This window comes from Lithobates pipiens, unplaced genomic scaffold (genome assembly GCF_037356315.1).
Source record: "Lithobates pipiens isolate NorthernLeopardFrog02 unplaced genomic scaffold, aLitPip1_a1.2 Scaffold_1, whole genome shotgun sequence".
Taxonomy (NCBI): Eukaryota; Metazoa; Chordata; class Amphibia; order Anura; family Ranidae; genus Lithobates; species Lithobates pipiens.
The window spans coordinates 209,986,523-210,010,046 of NW_027507685.1; the positions used below are offsets into that span (position 1 = coordinate 209,986,523).

Consider the following 23,524-nt stretch of genomic DNA (forward strand, 5'->3'; position numbering starts at 1 on the left):
CTTCCCAGAAACCGCGACAGAAGCGGGCACGGGGGGGAAGGCATAAATCAGATTGTACTGATGCCAGGGAACTGTCAGAGCATCTGACCCCTGAGCAAGTGTATCTCTTGTTCTTGACAGAAATTTGTCCAGTTTTCTGTTGAACCTGGACGCAAACAGATCTACGTCTGGAGTACCCCACCTGTGACATATGTTCCAAAATACGTCGGGGTGCAGAGCCCATTCTCCTGGGCACAACTGCTGGCGGCTCAGAAAATCTGCCTGCCAATTTTCCACTCCTGGAATGAAGACTGCAGAAAGGGATAGAACATGCCTTTCTGCCCAGGCAAGTATGCGATTCACCTCTTTTTGTGCAACCAGACTCCTGGTACCACCCTGGTGATTGATATAGGCCACTGCTGTGGCATTGTCGGACTGAACCCGAACAGGGAGACCCCGTAGTCTGAAAGATCAGTTTATGAGAGCCATATAAACTGCCCAGGTCTCCAAGACATTTATGGGCAATAGCTTCTCGATCGCAGACCATTTCCCCTGCAAGCACGTCTCCTCCAACACTGCTCTCCAGCCTGTCAGGCTGGCATCTGTCATAATAATCTTCCATGGAAGAGGAAGAAAAGTTTTGCCTTTCAGCAAATTCTCGGTTTGTAACCACCAGACGAGACTCTTGCATGTCCCTGGGGATAGACGCATAGGAAGATCCAAGGACTGGGGCTTCCTGTTCCAAGCCGCAAGGATGCATCTTTGCAGAGGCCTTGAGTGGAACTGGGCGAATGGAATGGCCTCGAAGGAGGCGACCATTTTCCCTAACAGTCTCATGCACAACTGAATGGGGGAAGATCTCCTGCCCAGAATTAGGACACACCAGATCCCCAATGGCCAAGGCTTTTGGCCTTGGAAGAAACACCTTGCCCTGAGCGGTGTCGATAAGCATACCCAGGTATTCCAACTTGGTAGCAGGATGTAGGGATGACTTTTCTAGGTTTATAATCCAACCTAGGCATTCCAGGTGTTCTAGCGTTCTGGTAACACTGTGGTTCAGGAGCGCTACTGTTTTCTCCATGAGAAGCAAATCGTCTAGATAAGCCATGACGGCTATACCCTGAGATCTTAGGTTTGCCAAGAGAGGGTCCAGAATCTTTGTGAAGACTCGAGGGGCCGTAGCGAGCCCGAACGGCAAGGCCACAAATTGAAAATGGTGCCGCTCTACCACGAACCTTGGATACTTTTGGTGTGCGGGAAAAATTGGCACATGGAGATATGCATCCTTGCAGGGAGGAGACCACAGTGCGAATTGACTGCATTCGGAAGGACCGGATGCGTAAAAACCAGTTCAGATCCTTCAGATCCAGGATAGGTCTGACACTTCCATTTGGCTTCAGAATGGTGAAGAGATTCGAGTAAAACCCTGAACCCTGTTCTTTTGGGTCCACTTCTACTATCACCCCCTGGGATAGTAAGTGATCTAAGGCCAGAAATAGCAGTTTTTGCTTTACTGGATCCCTGGGGATCCTTGACCTTAGAAAGCGAGAAGGTGGAATCTCCTGAAACTCTAGCTTGTAGCCCAGAGATACCGAAGAGATCACCCACTTGTCCTGGATCTCTTCCCGCCAGGCTTCTGCAAACTGCAGGAGCCTTCCCCCCACTCGGCCGAGCGGGGGCGCCCCTTCACAAGGAAGCTTTTGGGCTCTGCTTGGCAGGCTTTCGCCCCCAGGATTTCTTCTGCCCCTGGGCCCGGCCTTGAGCCTTTCCTGTAGAGGAGGGTTGAGAAGGCCGTCGCCACTGCTTAGAGCTTGATGCTCTGGGAGAGAGAGAACGACTAAACGATGGACGTTTTCTCCTTTTGACTGGAAGGAGAGTAGATTTACCCCCTGAAATTTTTTGGACGAATTTGTCTAATTCTTCTCCAAACAAACGTTCCCCTTTAAACGGGAACCCAATCAAATGTTTCTTGCATGATAGCTCAGCTGCCCAATTCTTTAGCCATAGGGCCCTTCGCATGTGTACCAACAGGAGAGACAAACAAGATGCTTGTTGGACAGAATCCAAAATCGCATCAATCATGAAACACAGAATTTGAGGTATTTCTGCATAATTCTCCACTTCCTCACTGGGAAGGAGGCCAAGCATCTGCTTAACCTGTTCCTTGAGGAACTGACACAACCCCACGGCTGCGACTGTAGGTTGCACTACAGCGCCAGTCATGGAAAAGGAGGCTTTTAATAATGTTTCCAGCTTCTTATCAGTTGGATCTTTAAATACCTGAGCATTATCCAACGGACAGGTCAGGTTTTTATTCACGCAAGAAACAGCTGCATCGATAGATGGGACCCCCCATTTCTTGGTGAAACTTTCCTCCAGAGCATAATGCATAGAAAACCTTTTAGGAGTAGCAAACAGTTTATCGGGATGTCCCCAATCCTCATACATCAATTTATCCATTAAGGGATGAATTGGGAAGAAAAAAGCAGTCTGTGGGACTTTTCTGACTCCCAGGGAGGAAACAGAGGATGTAGAGACCTCAGCAGCAGGCATTCTTAATTCTGTATAATACTGCACCTGTTTTCTGAGCGCCTGGGAGGAGGGGACTCTCTCCTCTTCCTCTGATTCATCTGACTGCTTATGATCCCTGTCCCAAGATAGGGATCTCTCCTCATTGTCAGAAGTGTCATCTGAAAGAGGAATCTCAGCAGAGGGAGGGGATCTACCCCTTTTCCTGCTATCTTTCAGGGAAGCTGAAATAAAATTCATGATTCTCCCTTCAAAACCCTCCAATGTAGCCCTAAGGGAGTCCTCAGTGACGTATACCAGGGCTGAAATATTAGGAGAGGCTGAGGGCACTGACTCATCCTTTGAGGCTGGCTCCAGTCTTGCAGGGGGGGATGGTAACTTACAGGCATTTTAAGAACCCCTGGACCTAGGCGGTGATTTACCAGTGCCCTTGTTACCTCCCCCTGAGACTCTCTTACGAGGAGACATAGTCCTAAGCTACAAGCAGAGGTACTAGTACAAAGTGCAATCACTGTTGTGCTTAAAGTCTCACAATAAATATATATGCTTAAACTGCACAACCTGATGCTGAGTAGGTGTCTAAGGTTTGCCTGGATCCAATCCCTTGGGATGCTTACTGCCCACAGCTCCTGTGTCTCCACTTACACCCCCCTGATGCTCTGGGCTTTTTAAAACTGCCGCCTGGCGTCTGCACAGTACAGCGCCGTGCACACCGCCGTGCACGGCTTGCAACCACACCCCCCCTCCTCCATTAGCCCGGGAGCGCGTATGCACGCGCGTGCACGAGGACCGCCGGTATCCAGGGGGAAAAGGAATCGTCATTGGAGCTGCGTGGGACCCCCAGACTACGTGGGACCTCTGTTTTACCTTTATTGTGGCAGGGATTTCAGGGGAGACGTGAGACATCTGGAGAACCAGGCTTCACTGAGCGTGTGTACTGAAAGGCATGTAAGTATGCATCAGGCTGCTCTTACTCCCTCTAGTGGTGGAACCCAGTTAACACATCCAACCAGACCTGGTTCTAACCTGTCATGTGCACCTCACCATTCACATGACCAGGCAGCACTTCCAAACACAGCCTGGCCAGACTGGTGTTAAGGTCTACCTACACAATTAACCCTCAGAACCCTCAGAACCTTTATTGTTCTGAGGCCAAAAACTAAATTTACATGCGTATGACATTTGATCCCAAATGTCATCCGCTACATTATATATATATAAAAATGAAATCAATATTAAGCAGGACCTTTATTTAAAAGTGTAGGTACCAGTCCACAGAGTCCAGCACTGTCTTACAACAGCAGCTTCTTCTCACTCCCCGTCCCACCCATCCTCCTCTCCACTCCTTTGCCTAAGACATTTAAATAATTTTAGGGCTGCGGAAATTAAAGATTAATTGTTCGATTAATCGTTAATTTCTTTGATCGATCAAAATAATTTTGATCGAGGACGATCCGCGGAGTGAGCTCCGCGGTCTCGCCCATAGGAAAGGCCGCGGCTTCGGCCTAGCTCCGGAGCCGCGGCCATCTTGGTCCACCCGACGGCGGCCTAGACGCGCGCATTGACGTCATCATCGCCCGCCTGCTTGTGTCTACTATGAGGACGGATGGGTCTGCCTGCTGTCTATTCCAGACAGAGCAGACAATCATGAATATTAAGGTATGGGGGAGATATGAGGAGATGTGGGCAGTACTTTATGGGGGGGAGATGTGGGCAGTACTTTATGGGGGGGAGATGTGGGCAGTACTTTATGGGGGGGGAGATGTGGACAATACAGCATGAGGGGAGATGTGGGGGAGATGTGGACATTACAGTTAAAGTTAAACTAACTTTCTACGTTTTTCTTAAAGTTTAATAAAAAAAATTGTAAAAACTGTATGTGCATTATAATTAATCGAAATTAGTCGATTAATCGATTAAAAAAAAAATCGATTAATCGAACAGGAAAATTTTAATCAGTAACAGCCCTAAATAATTTTTTCTATTTTTTTTTTTTTTTTGTGGGAAGCAGCTTTGTAACGGGTACCTTCCTCAATTCTTACCTATGAAAGAAGGATGTCCCTCATCTTGCGATGACCTAATTTCTTATCCTAGACTATCCAGAATTTAAGGCCGTCAGGGATTAAATTATGCTCTTTCAAGACATGTCCTGCTAAATGTTTCCCTTTCTTTAAAGTGGTTGTAAACCCTGTTACACCACTTGTACCTACGGGTAAGCCTATAATAAGGCTTACCCAGGGCTGGACTAGGACAAACATTTGGCCCTGGACTTCATCCAGACCGGCCCACTTTAATTTTGTATATAAACTATACGCAATTGCGCAAAAAAAAAAAGTTACCGTGACCAGTGGCATTAAATTATTCATCAGTTACCATGACCAGTCAGCGGCAGTACATTTACCCCTGCCCCCTCCCCCGCAATGCTGCATATTACAATAATCACAGACAGACAGTAACAGACTCAGTTTATTATTAATCATGCAGCCTGCATCCCGTATGGCATCAGCTTAGCTTATTCAGTGCTTGCTTACTTGTTACTTGAATACACACTGATTACTGACTTTGTCCCTGTCTGTGCTGCTGTTTGGACATGCAAGGAATTTGCTGGTTCCTCCTTGGTTGCAGCAGCTCGCTATGCTCCTCCCATGAACCCGGGCCGCCTCCGGCCGTGAGTGACGTCATGCCGTCGGGTCGAGGCTGCCTGTAACCTTAGGAGGAGTGAAGTCATGGCAGCGTCATGATGATGGGCAGTGCTTGTGTGCTGGCCGGGTGGAGGAGCGTAATTTTGATATCCACGATACAGATCTTGACACACTGTCTGTCAACTGGCCCACTGAGCCATTGGCCCACCAGGAAACTCCCAGTAGTCCGATGGCCAGTACAGGCCTGGATTTACCTGTAGGTACTGAAAATATCTCCTAAATCTGCACAGTTTAGAAGATATTTACCATATATGCTTGTGCCGACATCATTGGTGCATGTGCACTGAAGAAACGGCTCGTTTCGGAGCCTGCAAACCACATCGTCGATCTAAGGTAAGAATTTCATAATGAGCTAGTATTCGATGCATACTAGCTCATCATGCCCTTGTTCTTACATGTTTTTTTGTTTTTTTTTCTTTGGGTTTACAACCACTTTAAGTAGAATATCATTGATTATCATGCTCTAAAACCCATCTTCTTAACTTATCTGCATTTGTATACCCTATGGATCTATAAAACTTCACTATAGACCTGTTATTATATTTTATATATGCATGACTTTTTGTCCTTATTTTATTGGTCAGGATTCGTCTTTACTAGTGACATGGACATGTGGAGAGAGCTTCGTCGATTTTCTCTGTCAGCAATGCGAGATTTTGGCATGGGGAAGAAGAGTATAGAAAGCGTTATTATAGAGGAGTCTCAGTGTTTGGTGACCGAATTAAAACACACCAAAGGTAAGGAAAAAACACATCTAAAAATAAAGTTATGAATAGAGTGGTAAGGGGCAGGAACCCTTGTCAAATTTTTATAGCTGTAGCACGGGATAAAACAAAGAAGGCTTAAAGTGATTCTAAAGGCAGTTTTTTACCTTAAACACTTCACCCCCAGAAGAATTGGCTTCTCAATGACCAGGCCATTTTTTGTGATACGGCACTTCGTCCATTTAACTGACATTTGCGTGGGCGTGCGACGCTGTACCCAAACAAAATTTACGTCCTTTTCTTCCCACAAATAGAGCTTTCTTTTTGTGGTATTTGATCATCTCTGCAGTTTTTATTTTTTGCACTATAAACCCCCCCCAAAAAACGACAATTTTGAAAAAAAACACAACATTTTGTACATTTTACTGTAATAAATAGCCCCAATTTCTTTTTAAAAAAGCTAATTTTTTCTTTAGTTTAGGCCAATATGTATTCTTCTACATATTTTTGGTAATAAATATTGCAAAACGCGTATATTGATTAGTTTGTGCAAAAGTTATAGCGTCTACAAAATAGGGGATAGATTTATGGCATTTTTTTTTTTTTTTTACTATTAACGGCAGAGAGCTGCATTTTTTATTGACTCTGCGACATCATGGCGGATACATTGGACACTTTTGACACATTTTTGGGTCAATTGACAATTATACAGCGATCAGTGCTATAAAAATGCACTGATTACTGTATAAATGTCACTGGCAGGGAAGAGGTTAAAACTATGGGGCGATCAAAGGGTTAACTGTGTTCCCTATGTGTGTTTTCTAACTGTGGGGGTGGGACTGACTATAGGAGATGAAAAATCATGGTTCCCAGCTTGCAGGAACTCACGGTCTCTCTCTTCTCTCCTCACAGAACTGGGATGTGTGTTTTTACACACACTCATCCCCGTTCTGCCTCTTGTGCCGCGATGGCTCGTGGTCGGAGGTCATCGCAACCACCGGTCCCGAGCATCGGCACCCCTGCTGTGCAGCGGATGCATGCGGGTGCTTGCTGTCCTGTTTAAAGGGACCGACATATAGCTACAACGGTTCGCAGGATCGTGTTGACCAGTATAATGATAGCGGCTGGTTGGCAAATGGTTAACGTGTCACTAAATCCACATCATAAAAAACTATTACTAAATGTTGTATTACGTGCGGTTCATACTCACTCACTATGAGATTAGTTTTCTGTATTCTGCAAAAAATCTGGTTGATCCCACTCCTCTCTATTTCCACCTCCTGTCCATGTCCCCAATTCCGCTAGTGATTTTTCAGCTGTGGTGGCAAATCTGCACATGCTCAGTTTTCAGTGAGTTTCTATGCTGAGCATTTCCTCCCTATCACATCTGAGCAGCCCGTGTGACTATAGAATAACACATGTGAGTGTATACACAGTGGTAAATGACAGCCTACTCCCTCCCTCCTCCTCCATGGCCACTAACCAGCTAAACACAATGGGGGCAGGATATTGCAAGTAGATTAATGGAGGCTTTTTATGTTCAACTGTCCTGCTTATGTGTACAAGCAGACAGGATGGGAAAGATCTGGGTCATGTGACAGCTGTATATCCTTTAGGATGTCATCCAGGGGAGAGTTCCAAGATGAAAGCCACTGCTGACCAAAAAGAACATGTAGGCTCGTCTCACATTTGCCAAAAAAAAATCGTAATTATCCCAAGAAGGCTTTTGGCCAAATATTCTGTGATGAAACAAAAGTTGAAATTTTTGGAACGTGTGCGTCCCGTTACATCTGGAGTAAAACTAACACATCATTTCATAAAAAGAACATCATTCCAACAGTCAAACATGGAGGTGGTAGTGTAATGGTCTGGGGCTGCTTTGCCTTGCCATTATTGAGGGAACCATAAATTCTGTGCTCTACCAGAAAATTCTGAAGGAGAATGTCTGACTGGGCTGGCACCTGCTGTGGGTGGTTGGGCTGGCACCTGGTTCCTGCTGTGGGTAACTGGGCTGGCACCTGGTTCCTGCTGTGGGTGGCTGGGCTGGCACCTGGTCCCGCTGTGGGTAGCTGAGCTGGCACCTGGTCTCTGCTGTGGGCAGCTGGGCTGGCCCCTGGTCCCTGCTGTGGATGGCTGGGCTGGTGGCTGGGTTGGCACCTGGTTCCTGCTATGGGTGGCTGGGCTGGCAACTGCTGTGGGTGGCTGGCTGGCACCTGGTCCTTGCTGTGGTTGGCTGGGCTGGCACCTGCTGTGGATGGCTGAGCTAGCGGCTGAGCTGGCGCATGGTCCTTCCTGTGGGAGGCTGGACTGGAACCTGCTGTGGGTGGCTTGGCTGGCGGCAGGGCTGGCATCTGGTCCCTGCTGTCTATTGCTGGGCTGGCACCTTCTGTGGGTGGCTGGGCTGGCGGCAGGGCTAGCACCTGCCACCTGCTATGGGTGGCTGGGCTGGCAACTGCTGTGGGTGGCTGGGCTGGCACCTGGTCCTTGCTGTGGTTGGCTGGGCTGGCACCTGCTGTGGATGGCTGAGCTAGTGGCTGAGCTGGCCCCTGGTCCCTACTGTGGGTGGCTAGGCTGGTGGCTGGGTTGGCACCTGGTCCCTGCTATGGGTGGCTGGGCTGGCAACTGCTGTGGGTGGCTGGGCTGGCACCTGGTCCTTGCTGTGGTTGGCTGGGCTGGCACCTGCTGTGGATGGCTGAGCTAGCGGCTGAGCTGGCGCATGGTCCTTCCTGTGGGAGGCTGGGCTTGAACCTGCTGTGGGTGGCTTGGCTGGCGGCAGGGCTGGCATCTGGTCCCTGCTGTCTATTGCTGGGCTGGCACCTTCTGTGGGTGGCTGGGCTGGCGGCAGGGCTAGCACCTGGCACCTGCTATGGGTGGCTGGGCTGGCACCTGGTCCCTGCTGCCGGTGGCTGGGCTGGCGCCTGCTATGGGTGGCTGGGCTGCAGGGCTGTCTTAATGAGTGGGCACACCACGGCGCTGCCCAGGGGCCCCAGCTGCATGGGGGGCACCTGCACTTTCCCCAAAGAAGCTGGTCCTTATGCCCATGCTGCCCCCAAAATTGGGGGCCCCGTGATGGCACTGAGCATGATGGATACACAGAAGAGGCAAGCTGGCAGCGGTGTGCCATGCTGTGCAGAAGGATACCTATTATTTCACAGGCAGCAGGGAGCGGCAGGGCCAGAGTGCCACTGATGCCCTAACCCCGCCCCATTCAGCTTGAATGCTCGGGACTCAAAGGCCGTTGGGTAGGAGCTGAAGTGGGAGCTGCTGAGTCAGCAGCACTGAGAGCCCGCCTGGGAAGTAGCATTTTGGATGGTGTCATGGTGAGCCCATCTGTCCAGCACTGTTTGCACCAAAGCGCTTGGAATGCCCGGAAGGATGCTCCCTCCTCCGTCCCTCATTCTGTCTTTTTAATTAGTATAGTTGATTCCAGTGCTGGAGGTGGGCACATAGCCAAAAGTTTACATGCACTGTATCTCCACTGGAAAAGGGGGTATTACATGGATGGAATAATGGTGCTGGGGGATATCAAGGGTGTATGGGGAAAAACTATGCTGATAGGGAATCTGGGGTGTATAGGGGGTAGCAATGCTTGGGTAGCTTCGGTGGCTATAGTGCTAGAAGTATCAGAGATGTAGAGAGGCCACAGTGTAGGGGTATCAGGGATGTAGTGGGGTCACAATACAAGGGGTATCTTATAGTAACAGTGCCAGGGGAATATCTAGGGTGTAGAGGGGTCAGAGTGCTTGGGGGATATCTGGGGTGTAGAAGGGTCAGAGCGCTTGGGGGATACAAGATGAGTGGTAAGAGTTCTGAAGGGGATATCTGGGGTGTAGAGGAGTCAGAGTGCTGAGGGGATATCTAGAGTGTAGAGGGGTCAGAGTGCTGGGGTGATATCTGGGGTATAGAGGGGTCAGAGTTCTGGGGGATATCTGGGATGTAGAGGGGTCACAGTACTGGGGTGATATCTGGGGTGTAGAGGGATCTGAGTGCTGGGGGTATCTGGGATGTAGAGGGGTCACAGTACTGGGGGATATCTGGGGTGTAGACATGTGCAAAAGGAAAAAATTTGTTTAGTTTAGTTTCGTTTTAATTCGTTAATTAATTAATTTTGTTTAGTTATATTCGTTAAATTCATTAAATTCGTTTTCGGATTTCGTTTTGTTTTCTAATGAATCTAATGAATTCGAAAAATCGGTCGCATTCGAAAATATTTCAACCAAATTCGAAAATATTTCTACCGGATTCGAAATGATTTCAACATGATTTGAAATTATTTCAACCGCATTCGAAAATATTTTGCTAGAAACCCCAAATTTGGAGATGTTGTAGTATTAGTTCTATTGTGTTTTCATACTAAATTTGGTGTTTCTAGCTGTAAGTGACCCCGAGATATGTGGCCCCAAATTCAGGTCGCAAAATGTAATTCTCTGCTGCAGAAAAGTGCTTGACATTTTGTGACCCGATTTTGGGGCCACATATCTCAGGGTCACTTGGTGCTAGAAACCCCAAATTTGGTGTTTCTAGCTATAAGTGACCCTGAGATATGTGCCCCCAAATTCGGGTCGCAAAATGTAATTCTCTGCTGCAGAAAAGTACTTGGCATATTGCCCATATCTGGGTCACTTGGTGGCAGGTGACGTGGCAAATGGACAATCCACAACTTGGTCATGTGGCACTCGTGGCCAGTCACATGGCACTTGTGTCAGGTCACATGGCACTTGTGTCAGGTCACGTGGCACTCGTGGCCGGCCACGTGGCACTCTTGGCAGGTCACATGGCACTTGTGGCAGGTGTTGTGGCAAGTGGACAATACACAACTTGTGGTAGGTGACGTGGCAAGTGGACAAATACAATACACAACTTGTGGCAAGTGGACAATGACATACAGCATATGCACTTGCCTTGCGATCGACATTCGTGACTTCTTCAATCAGGCATGCTGACAACTTCATTGATACCATAAATATAAATGAAATAAGATTTGTGTTTTTTTTGCACTGGTACACTGCAAGTATGAAAAGTTGATGTGACAGAAATATATAAGTAATGCCGCGTACACACGTAGCCGACTATCCAACGGACTTAGTCTGGCGGACTTCCCGCCAGACTGTCCGTCGGACTTTCCGAACGGGCTACTTGCCCACACATGGCACTTTTTCAGCGGACTAATACGGCGTACTTAGTCCACCATACTATCCGCCCTACTTTTGAAATGAACGGAGTTGCCCACACACGCGGAGTAAAGTCCGCTCATTTCGAGCGCGTCTCCAGGTAGGCGGGGCCCGCGAAGGATACGTCACTGACCCCGCCACCTGGTATGGACTTAAAGGGGAACCTCAACGCCGAAAAAAATTGCCGTGGGGGTCCCCCCAAAGGTTCACAACAGACCCTTGTCCAAGCACGCTACCCGGCCGGCCAGGAAAGGGGGGACGAGCGAGCGCCCCCCCCCCCCCCCACTGAGCCGTACCAGGCCGTGTGCCCTCAACATGGGGGGTGCCTTGGGGAAGGGGGGGCCGCGCGGCCCCCCCACCCCAAAGCACCTTGTCCCCATGTTGATGAGGACAAGGGCCTCTTCCTGACAACCCTGGCCGTTGGTTGTCGGGGTCTGCGGTCGGGGGGCTTATCGGAATCCGGGAGCCCCCTTTAATAAGGGGGCCCCCGGATACCGGCCCCCCACCCTATGTGAATGAGTATGGGGTACAATGTACCCCTACCCATTCACCTGTAAAATAAAGTACAAAAAAAACACAACACACAAGATAAAATAGTTTATTGCACAGCTCCGGGGGGGTCTTCCGTCTTCGGGGGTCTTCTCGCCGGACTCCTCCGCTATCTTCTTGTAGCTCTTTTGCTAGCGGGGGAGCCCGGATTTCTTCCTCGCCGCCGGCCCCTTCTTCCGACTTCAGGGGTTTTGTCCCCCTCTTTGGTTCTTCTGCCGGTCCACCGCGCCTTCTTATAGCTCTTTTACAGGCGGTGGCCTGGTCTTCTGTCGCCGCCACCGCCGCCTTCTGTTCTTCTTCTTCTCCTGGAGATGTTGACACGACGTTCTCTCCGGCCGCAATGCCAGGGACGCGGTGCACGGCGACTTATATAGGGACAAGGGGCGGGGTCATGGGTTGATGTCACATGGGTTCATGTCACATGGGTTCATGTCACATGGCGACAGTCCCAGCATCCTCCAGTACTGTGACATCGTAAGGGGGCGGGGTCACCGTGTGACATCAACCCATGTGACATCAACCGATGGCCCAGCCCCTTGTCCCTATATAAGTCGCTGTGCAGCGCGTCCCTGGCATTGCGGCCGGAGAGAGCGTTGTGTCAACATCTCCAGGAGAAGAAGTCCTGTTGTGTGACGGGCCCTCTGACCATGGTCAAAATGACAGGCCGGTCAGTCCGCCCCTGCATAGGACCATCATAGTATAAATCCAGTCAGTATATGAAATTGAGAAGTGGTTGTAATAGTATAGGCTTCACAGTGACCAGCCAATGGATGCCAATATGCGAATAATATAATCCTCTTAGCTGATTCATGATATAAATGTAGAAAGGAAAGAATCATTGACACTTGCTGAATCCTGCTCTTCATGGACATGTAGAATATAGATACAGGCAAACAAATACCTCCAGATTAAAACTCCAGATGAGTTCTGTGCCAATGAGCTTTAGACCTGTGTCGATAGCTTCAGATTACCATGCTTCTGTGATCATTCAGAATTCATTGACAGGTGCATTCGACCTGCAGTTGACCTCTTTCTGATCTGCATTTTACCAGCTTAAGCCCTGGTTCACATTGGTGCTATGTGACATGCAATTTGACATGTCAAATTGGCTATCAAATTGCCAGCAATGGCACCGTCCTAATCGGTGCGACGCCACATTTGCGGTGCCCACACCGATTTCAAAAAGTAGTTACTGTTCTACTTTTTGTGATTACGGTGTGCGATTTCCATTGACATCTGTGCAGAAAACCACACGGATGTCTGTGAAATCACTGCTGAAATCGGGACTGACATGCGGGAGTGAAATTGCGTGCATTCAGCTGAACTGGCACAGCTTCATTCCCGCAGCTCAGTGTGAATCGGAGCTACAATGGATTTTGCATTCCCATAGACTTGTATCTGAATTAAAAATCTGTTAGAAAATAAAAGCCCATTGACACAGGCCCTTAAAGTGACCATGGGTTTACTTTAAGTTGTACATTTTCCCCTTAAATCCTTTCCAACACAACATGATGTATATAGAGCCGTGTTGTAATTTACCAGTATTTGCTTGTTCATATTTCTTTATCTTCTATATTCTAGGATCATTTATTAATCCTCAAAAGTTCTTCAACAAAGTTTCTGGCAATGTAATCTTTTCCATCATGTTTGGGCATCGCCATGATTATGAGGACACTGAGCTTCTTGATATTGTAAACACGATGTGTGAAACTTTCCACATCATCAGTTCACGCTGGGGGCAGGTAAGTGCCAATGATAAGCGTACTGAGATTCTACTTATAACCAGTAATAATTGGTAATACTTTCTCTGAGATGCACTGTCCATTATAAGATTGCTTTCTGGTTCTGGCACAGGACACATGAAGGGAACACCAGATTTTTTGCTCTTCCCACAGAATACGTTTTTCTGGGTTTTATCAAAGAAAGAAAGGGAAACCTCCACCCTAGGAGTATAATTCAAACAATGTAGTGCTCCGATTCCTGCCTCTGGATCATTCACCTGCTATCCATAACATATCGCCCCCAATGCATTAGTGTATTGGATTAGAAACAGAACCAAGGTCTGGTATTTTTATATCTGCCCCTGCTCAAATTATTGAATATAAAGCGTGCATGCTTCAAGAAACTCACGCTGACACGTAATACAGAGTCAAATTACTTTCTCTTTAATATTTTATCTTTTCAAGACTTAAATACCATTTAGTTAAGATTAAGACACGTCAGATAGGACTGGAATATGCAAATCACAAAACAACCACAAATATATAAATACATATAGTGACAAAGTATTGGCTTTAGCTGGTTCGCTCATATGAGGAAGTAGCATTGTTCTTGCAGTGTTCTTGCTTCTTCTGAAATGTTGGTGTTAAAGTGGTTGTAAACCTTTCCCCCACAACTTTGTCCCATGTAAATCAGCTTAAAAAACCCTAATGAACACTGATTGTAGATATCTCCTTACTTGCTTAGTATTGTTGTAATCCTTGTTGTTCTGTAGAATGAAGTCACTGAGCATGCCCAGATCTCCCCTGATTTAAGGCACACTCTCTATGTCTTATCTATCTGTTATCAAGACTTCCTACGGCACACCACTGAACTCTGCTAATCACTCAGAGCTTCTTCCTACACACCATGTGACCTCACATACAGTCTAAACTTGGCCATTACTGCAGTCTTATCAGCTGAAGCTTATCAGTCTGACAAAGGGAAACATTAGACATCGGCACAAGTAAATACTATGAAATAAACAAGTGAGCTATGAACAGGGAAGCAGGGTTGCCATAGAAACGTTGGATTGAGAAGGAGGCTTGGTTAACAGTACAGGAAGTGCTCAATGTAAGGGCGGAAATACACTCCACTGTAGACTCAGAAAACAATACTTGGCGCTGCCTAACCCCTGGAAACAAGTTTTTTAAAGTTTCTTTAAACAGTAAGTAATATGCGATTTGGGCTGGATTACAGTGGCTATAGTCTGATAATTACTTATTATAATGGACTAAATTAAAAGAAGCTTTGAGTGTATTCTTAGAAGAGTTGTGATCCTTCTGTTAACTCTTCAGTTCCACAGCAGCAAGGGAGGGATAAGCTTTGATATCTACTGAATATGTTTTAAGACTTATAAGCATAAAAACTGATATATGTCAGATATATAAAACAATTACTGATATATATATATATATATATATATATATATATATATATATATATATATATATATATACATATATATATATATATATACATATATATATATATATATATATATATATATATATATATATATATATATATATATATATATATATATATATATATATATATATATATATATTTGAATAGACATTTCATGATACTCTTAATAACATCCATTACATTAGTGCTACATCAGATGAATATCACAGGTGTAAAGCAGCCCATTAAAATATAGTTGAATTTGGTGTCAATCCCTGTCCTGAAACCCAAAATGTCCTTCAGCAGCCAAAAAAGAGAAGAAAAAAAAAGAAAATCAAGCTTTAGCAGTCACAGCAACCACTATAGTGCAAGGAACTAAAGGCTGCTTTACCTTTTAAATATTATATTTTTTGTAATACTTAAAGTGTAGTTCCACCCAAAAGTGGAAGTTCTGCTTTAAGGACTCCTGACCCCCCATCTTATTTTTTGGGGGGGGGTGCAGGTACCTAGTTTTGACAGGTACCCAGCTCCCACTACCGCTCGGGATGCCTAGGTGGCCAGAGCGGACATTCTCCTCTCCTCCTCCTTCCCTGCAATCTTTTGGGACACGTCACGGCGAGAAGCGTGATTCCCGCATACACCGTGAACCCCTGGCTGTGAAGTCGCAAGCTGTCACAGCCGGTTGCCCACACTAGTGATGTCGGCGTCGGGGAGAAGCAGGGGAGAGTAACGAGCCTTCGGGCGGCCGCATCACTGAACTGTGGGACAGGTAAGTGTGTGTTTATTAAAAGTCATCAGTTACACTTTTTGTAGCTGCTGACTTTTAATAAACACAGAAATGGCTGGAACTCTGCTTTAAGATCCCTTTCACAATGGGACGTTAGGAGTGTTGGCGGTAAATTTTAACAGTGCTTTTCCATAATTTTGACGCTTTTCGGCCACTAGCTGCCGAAGAGGGTTAAAAGCACACGCTTCGTCGGCAATCAATGTGCAGAGGCGCTTTAGGAGCGGTGTATACACCGCTTCTAAAGCACCTCAAAGATGCTGTTTGCAGGATTTTTTTTGGCGTCCTGCCAGAGCACCGCTCCAGTGTGAAAGCACTCAGGCTTTCACATTGGAATGAGAGGAGAAGTGCTTTACAGGTGCTTTGCAGATACTATTTTTAGCGCTATAGCGCTTGGGGTCTAATGAAAATCCAAAAAACACATATCATGTGAGTTCTTATAAATAAAATGAAAAAGTAAAATCCCATAAGTGACTAGGGCTGTAGTTTCTGTACTCTTCATCACAAAGTACTCCTTGCTATCATGATTTTACTGGTGGATATGACATTACCGGTAGTCCCTGCCCCTACGTGTTTCATCATATAGACATCATCAGGAGGCATCCTCTACATCAGGTATATGCAATTAGCGGACCTCCAGCTGTTGCAGAACTCCCATGAGGCATAGCAAGACTCTGACAGCCACAAGCATGACACCCAGAGGCAGAGGCTTGATGGGACTTGTAGTTTTACAGCAGCTGGAGGTCCACTAATTGCATATCCCTGCTCTACATGATGTTTATATGAAATGCGTAGAGGCCAGGACATCCAGTGATGCCATATCTGCTCGTTGGAACGCATGCTGGCTCTAGGGGATACGGAGCAGTGGTAACCATGTTTCTTTTGGTGAATCAGCCAAGAATCCTTGGTGCCAGGCAGGGTACCTTACTTGTAAGTGCATGCTATTACCTGATTTTAAACAATAAATATACAGCATTACGCTATGTTGTCCCCCTGGTTTTTCATCTCATCTTAATCTTCCATTTGACATGTGGATGATTGGCGATGGAATAGCAATGACATAAGCCTGATTGACCCGTCAGAGTGTCAGATCAGAGGTTCTACGAAAGCGAGTTAATGCATACCCTGGTAGGGGCATAAGCGGTGAAAGCATCAAAGCACAAGAAGAACATAAAGCAAGTCACTACAGCTTTAGTGACTTATGGACTTTTGTATTTGATGGACCTTTTCATTTTATTTATAAGGCCTCACATAATATGTACTATCTGCTCTCATGTTTTAAAGTGCTGTACAAACTGTTGGTGCTTTATAAATCCTGTATAATAATAATAATAATAATAATAATAATAATAATAATAATATGTGCTTTACCCATTACATACAGTATCACACAAAAGTGAGTACACCCCTCATATTTTTGTAAATATTTCATTATATCTTTTCATGTGACAACACTAAAGAAATTACACTTTGCTAAAATGTAAATCAGTAAGTGTACAGCATGTATAACAGTGTAAATTTACCACCCCCTCAAAATAACTCAACACACAGCCATTAATGTCTAAACCATTGGCAACAAAAGTGAGTACACCCCTAAGCGAAAATGTCCAAATTGAGCTCAAAGGGTCAATATTTTGTGTGGCCACCATTATTTTCCAGCACTGCCTTAACCCTCTTGGGCATGGAGTTCACCAGAGATTCACAGGTTGCCACTGGAGTCCTCTTCCACTCCTCCATGATGACATCACGGAACTCATGGATGTTAGAGACCTTGCACTCCTCCACCTTCCATTTGAGGATGCCCCACAGATGCTCAATAGGGCTTAGGTCTGGAGACATGCTTGGCCAGTCCATCACGTTTACCCTCAGTTCTTTATAAAGGCAGTGGTCATCTTGGAGGTGTGTTTGGGGTCATTATCATGTTGTAATACTGCCCTGTGGCCCAGTCCCTGAAGGGAGGGGATCGTGCTCTGCTTCAGTATGTCACAGTACATGTAGACATGCATGGTTCCCTCAATGAAGTATAGCTTCCCAGTGCCGGCAGCACTCATGCAGCCCTAGACCATGACACTCACACCACCATGCTTGACTGTAGGCAAGACACACTTGTCTTTGTACTCCTCACCTAGTTACCGCCACACACATTCTTGACACCATCTGAACCAAATAAGTTTATCTTGGTCTCATCAGATCACAGGACATGGTTCCAGTAGTCCATATCCTTACTTAGTCTGCTTGTCTTGAGCAAACTGTTTGCAGGGTTTCTTGCGCATCATCTTTAGAAGAGGCTTCCTTCTGGGACGACAGCCACGCAGACCTGATGCAGTGTGCGGTGTATGGTCTGAGCACTGACAGGCTAACCCCCCACCCCTTCAACCTCTGCAGCAATGCTGCAGCACTCATACGTCAATTTCCCAAAGACAACTTCTGGGTATGACGCTGAGCACGTGCACTCAACTTCTTCGGTCGACCATGGCGCTGCCTGTTCTGAGTGGAACCTGTCTTGTTAAACTGCTGCATGGTCTTGACCATCATGCTGCAGCTCAATTTCAGGGTCTTGGCAATCTTCTTATAGCTTAGGCCATATTTTTGTAGAGCAACAACTCTTTTTTCAGATCCCCAGAGAGTTCTTTGCCATGAGGTGCCATGTTGAACTTCCAGTGACCAGCATGAGAGAGTGAGAGCGATAACACCACATTTAACACACCTGCTCACCATTCACACCTGCGACTTTGTAACACTAATGAGTCACAGGGAGGGAAAATGGCTAATTGCCCCCAATTTGAACATTTTCATTTAGGGGTGTACTCATTTATGTTGCCAACCGTTTAGACATTAATGGCTGTGTGTTGATTTATTTTGATGGGACAGCAAATTTACACTGTTATACAAGCTGTACACTCACTACTTTACATTGCAGAAAAGTGTAATTTCTTTAGTGTTGTCACATGAAAAGGTATAATATAATATTTATAAAAATGTGAGGGGGTGTACTCACTTTTGTGAGATACTGTACATTATCTCACAAAAGTACACCCCTCACATTTTTGTAAATATTTTATTATATCTTTTCATGTGACAACACTGAAGAAATGACACTTTGCTACAGTGTAAAGTAGTGAGTGTACAGCTTGTATAACAGTGTAAATTTGCTGTCTACAAATAACTCAACACTAGGGATGAGCTTCCAGTTCGAGTCAAACTCATGTTCGACTCGAAAATTGCCTGTTCACCTGTTCACCAAACAGCGAACAATTTGGGGTGTTCGCGGCAAATTCGAAAAGCCACGGAACCCCCTGTACAAGTGTATGGGAGAAATCTAAAGCGCTAATTTTAAAGGCTTATATGCAAGTTATTGTCATAAAAAGTGTTTGGGGACCTGGGTCCTGCCCCAGGGGACATGTATCAATGCAAAAAAAAAGTTTTAAAAACTGAAGTTTTTTCGGGAGCAGTGATTTTAATAATGCTTAAAGTGAAACAATAAAAGTGTAATATTCCTTCAGATTTCGTACCTGGGGGGTGTCTATAATATGCCCGTAAAGGGGCGCATGTTTCCCATGCTTAGAACTGTCCCTGCGCAGTGTCATTTCTGCAGGAAAAAAAGTAATTTAAAAGCACTCACGGCTAGTGATGGCCGAACAGTTCGCCCGGCGGTCGGTTCGCGGCGAATTTCGGCTGTTCGCGGTCCGCCAGTTCGGCGGACTATTGGCGTCGTTCGCCCGGCGGACACTTCCGTGTTTTTACTATGTAAAGGAACTTTGACCTGATGACACATCCATTATGGGGTACAGGACAGCCAATTGAGACATTACAGCACAAGGTCACTTGGACATTCCCCCTAACCTATAAATACACCCGATCCGGCGGCCATTTTACATTCTTTCTTCTGTCACTATAGGTAAAGGTTGCTGTGTGGAGTAGGGAGAGATAAATCGCTAGCTATTTGGTACACAAAAGTTCTTTTCAGGACTGGTATAGGTGTTAGGTGTATATAGGTTTGCTGTGCTACTGATTGCAGCATCCTGAGTGTCTTTTGTCAGTTTAGAGAAAGGGACAGAGCGCTGTGTGCTGCTATTTTAGGGACAGCCAGATTAGTCATCATCATCATCATCATCATTAGCTGTTACTATCAGGTCCACAAAAGAGCTATTCCAGTAACCACTAATCGTTCCAGTCTCCTCTTTTTTGCCACTTTGTATAGGGACAGGAAGGAAGCAGTGTGTCAGGCAGTGAGGGTCAGTTTAAATACTTGCTGTTACTATTAGTTCCACAAAGGTTCTTTTCAGGACTGGTATCAGTGGTATGGTAATAGGCTTGTACACGTATAATATTCTTTCTTCCAAATATAGAAAGAATATTATACTTGACTGCTGCCCTTCTGCTGCAGTCTGCTAATCATTCACAACTCACTTGTTCCACAAAGCTCTTTATCAGGACTGGTAACTTGGTCTGTGTAGGGTGCTACAGTACATAGGGTTGAGTGAGGTACAGTCTGCTGTTCTGTAAGGACCGCTATCGGTCCACAATACATAGGGTTGAGGTGCACCACTGCTGACCGCTGCCCTATACTGCAGCAGTCCTTCATTGGTATAGGGACTGAAGTACAGTCTGCTAATCACTAACACACAACCTGCTTGGTCCACAAAAGTTCTTATAAGGACTGGTAACTTGGTCTAGGGTGCTACAGTACATAGGGTTGAGTGAGGTACAGTCTGCTATTCTATAAGGACTGTTATCGGTCCACAATGCATAGGGTTGAGGTGCACTACTGCTGACCGCTGCCCTATACTGCAGCAGTCCTTCATTGGTATAGGGACTGAAGTACAGTCTGCTAATCACTAACACACAACCTGCTTGGTCCACAAAAGTTCTTATAAGGACTGGTAACTTGGTCTAGGGTGCTACAGTACATAGGGTTGAGTGCGGTACAGTCTGCTGTTCTGTAAGGACCGCTATCGGTCCACAGTAGATAGGGTTGAGGTGCACCACTGCTGACCGCTGCCCTATACTGCAGCAGTCCTTCATTGGTATAGGGACTGACGTACAGTCTGCTAATCACTAACACACAACCTGCTTGGTCCACAAAAGTTCTTATAAGGACTGGTAACTTGGTCTAGGGTGCTACAGTACATAGGGTTGAGTGCGGTACAGTCTGCTGTTCTGTAAGGACCGCTATCGGTCCACAATAGATAGGGTTGAGGTGCACCACTGCTGACCGCTGCCCTATACTGCAGCAGTCCTTCATTGGTATAGGGACTGACGTACAGTCTGCTAATCACAAACACACAACCTGCCTGGTCCACAAAAGTTCTTATAAGGACTGGTAACTTGGTCTAGGGTACTACAGTACATAGGGTTGAGTGAGGTACAGTCTGCTATTCTATAAGGACTGTTATCGGTCCACAATACATAGGGTTGAGGTGCACTACTGCTGACCGCTGCCCTATACTGCAGCAGTCCTTCATCGGTATAGGAACTAAGAGTTTTGTCACAGGGTGATTTAAAAAATGACAGGCAGAGGAAGAGGCAGGCCCTTTCGCAGGGGTGGTAGGGGTAGGGCAGGAGCACCAGCCTTGAGCCAAAGTGGGAAGTTGCAGAAGGTGCGTTCAATTACTTTAAAGGACGCACCAGACTTGGTTGAGTGGCTGACTCAGCCTTACTCTTCTGCACCCTCCTCATCCTCTCGATCTGCACCCTCTTCTTCACTCTCTGCTATGTGCACCCCCAAAGACACTACCACCAACAACAACACCACCACCACCACCACCACATACCTTCCGCTTGAGTCACAGGAATTATTTTCCGATCCATATCAAGAGGACATTTCTGATGCGCAGCCACTCTTGGTATTGGATCAGGAAGAGGAGGTAGCAACAATCGCTACTCAGCAGTCTGACGACAGTACCCAGATCAGCCCAAGGAGGAGGTTGGTCCCCGGTGTTGCTGCCTACTCTGAGATCTCTACTTATAGCAGTGGGGAAGGTGACGTTGATGATGACGTGTCTAGTGATGTCACGTGGGTGCCCACAAGAGAGGAAGAGGAGGGGAGTTCAGAGGGAGATATGGACCAGCAGATAGGGAGGAGAAGCAGGAATAACTTACATTGCACAGGAGGGACAAAGCAGACTGCAAATGTATCAGGAGCGAGTCATCGACCATGTACGGTCACATCTGGCGCTCCCAGGGCACCGGCACATGGCTCCGCAGTGTGGGCTTTTTTTAACGTGTCCGCTGCTGACAATAGCGTTGCCATCTGCAATCTTTGCAGTCAACGCATTAGTCGCGGTAAGCCCAACACTCACCTAGGGACAACCGCCTTAAGAAGGCACATGAGCAGCCATCACGGAGCCCAGTGGGAGCAACGAAACACACAAAGCCACACTGCAGGCTCTCACCGTCCAGCCTCGTCTTCTACTTCTCCTTCTCCTCTCTCCTCACAATTGTCCTCCACTCCACCTTCCATCACGCCAAGCTCACGTTTTTCTGCAAAAAGGCAGGCTTCCGTGGGCTTAATGTTCGAGCGTAAAAAAATGATGACGCCGGATAACCCTCTTGCCCAACGGATGACGGCTGGCTTGTCAGAACTGATAGCCCGCCAACTACTGCCATATAAACTGGTGGACTCGGAGGCCTTTCACAAATTTGTGGCCATTGGAACACCACAATGGAAGGTCCCAGGAAGGAAGTATTTCTCGGAGAAGGGCATCCCAGAGCTATATGGCCATGTTCAGCGGCAAGTGAATGTATCTCTGGCACACAGTGTCGGTGCCAAGATACATCTGACCACAGACACGTGGTCTAGCAAACACGGGCAGGGAAGGTATATCACTTTTACTGCCCACTGGGTGAACCTTCTGACGGCCGTCAAGCATGTAACCCGTGGCACCCATGTAGATTTGGTTTTACCGCCACGGATTGCATGCAGGCCTGACTCTTCTTCTCCTCTTCCTCCTCCTACTCCATCCTCCTCCCTCTCCTCCTCCGCTGCCTCCTCCTTTTCCGCTGCTAGCGTCTCTTCCGCTGCACCGCCCAAGCTCCCCAGAACCTATTCCACATGCCAGGTGAGACGTTGCCATGCCGTGCTGCGTCTGTTGTGCCTGGAAGCCAAGAGCCACACTGGCCCGGCACTCCTTTCAGCTTTGCGTTCACAGGCAGATCAGTGGCTAACACCGCTCAATTTGACAGTTGGTAAAGTGGTGTGTGACAACGGTGCCAATCTGCTTAGCGCATTGAAACAGGGCAAAATCACGCACGTGCCATGCATGGCACACGTCTTAAACTTGGTCGTGCAGCGATTCCTTGTCAAATACCCTGGGGTCCAGGACATCTTGCGGCAGGCAAGGAAAATCTCGGCCCATTTCAGAAGATCTTACACGGCCATGGCTCGCCTTGCTGACATTCAGCGGCGACACAATCTGCCGGTCAGACGTCTTATTTGCGATTGCCCGACGCGATGGAACTCAACCTTCTATATATAAGAAGTAGTGTTGCGCAGTACTGGGTTGGGTGATATTATCCTGAGAGGTTAGTAAATTCTGTCCACATCACAATAATTAAAGTTAGATGTGTTATCGCCCAGACTAAAAGGGGATATATGGGCGGCTAAAATTGGCGAAATAATATGAAAAAAATGATGCTCAAGTGTGAACGAATCTGAGTGGGTGACTTCTACGTCACAATGTGAATAGCAAAGTATATCCAATGGTAAGCAAAATAAATAGTGATTCTTAATGCGATTAACAAAATCGCATAAGAAGTGCCAGTGCTAGATAGTGAATAAATCTATAGAAATATCAACTACACCATAAATAAAAACCAATGTGCATAAAAAAGTCATTAAAAAACACAAGAATTATGTGAAACAGGTTTGCTAGTGGCTAGGAAATCGCATAAAGTGCCAGTGCCGAAAATTATTGTAAATAAATGCGTATAAATATC

The 23,524-nt window shown here is 46.5% G+C and overlaps 1 protein-coding gene across 1 annotated transcript in view; it reads left to right on the forward strand.

Moving 5' to 3' along the window:
• The window catches only part of LOC143982529 (cytochrome P450 2G1-like), a 108,493-nt gene that overhangs the window by 33,803 nt on the left and 51,166 nt on the right, over nt 1-23,524 (forward strand). Inside the window, exons 3-4 of the mRNA XM_077481359.1 lie at nt 5,795-5,947; nt 13,216-13,376. Of these exons, the coding sequence (XP_077337485.1) occupies nt 5,795-5,947; nt 13,216-13,376 (314 nt within the window). The remainder of the gene's footprint in view (nt 1-5,794; nt 5,948-13,215; nt 13,377-23,524) is intronic.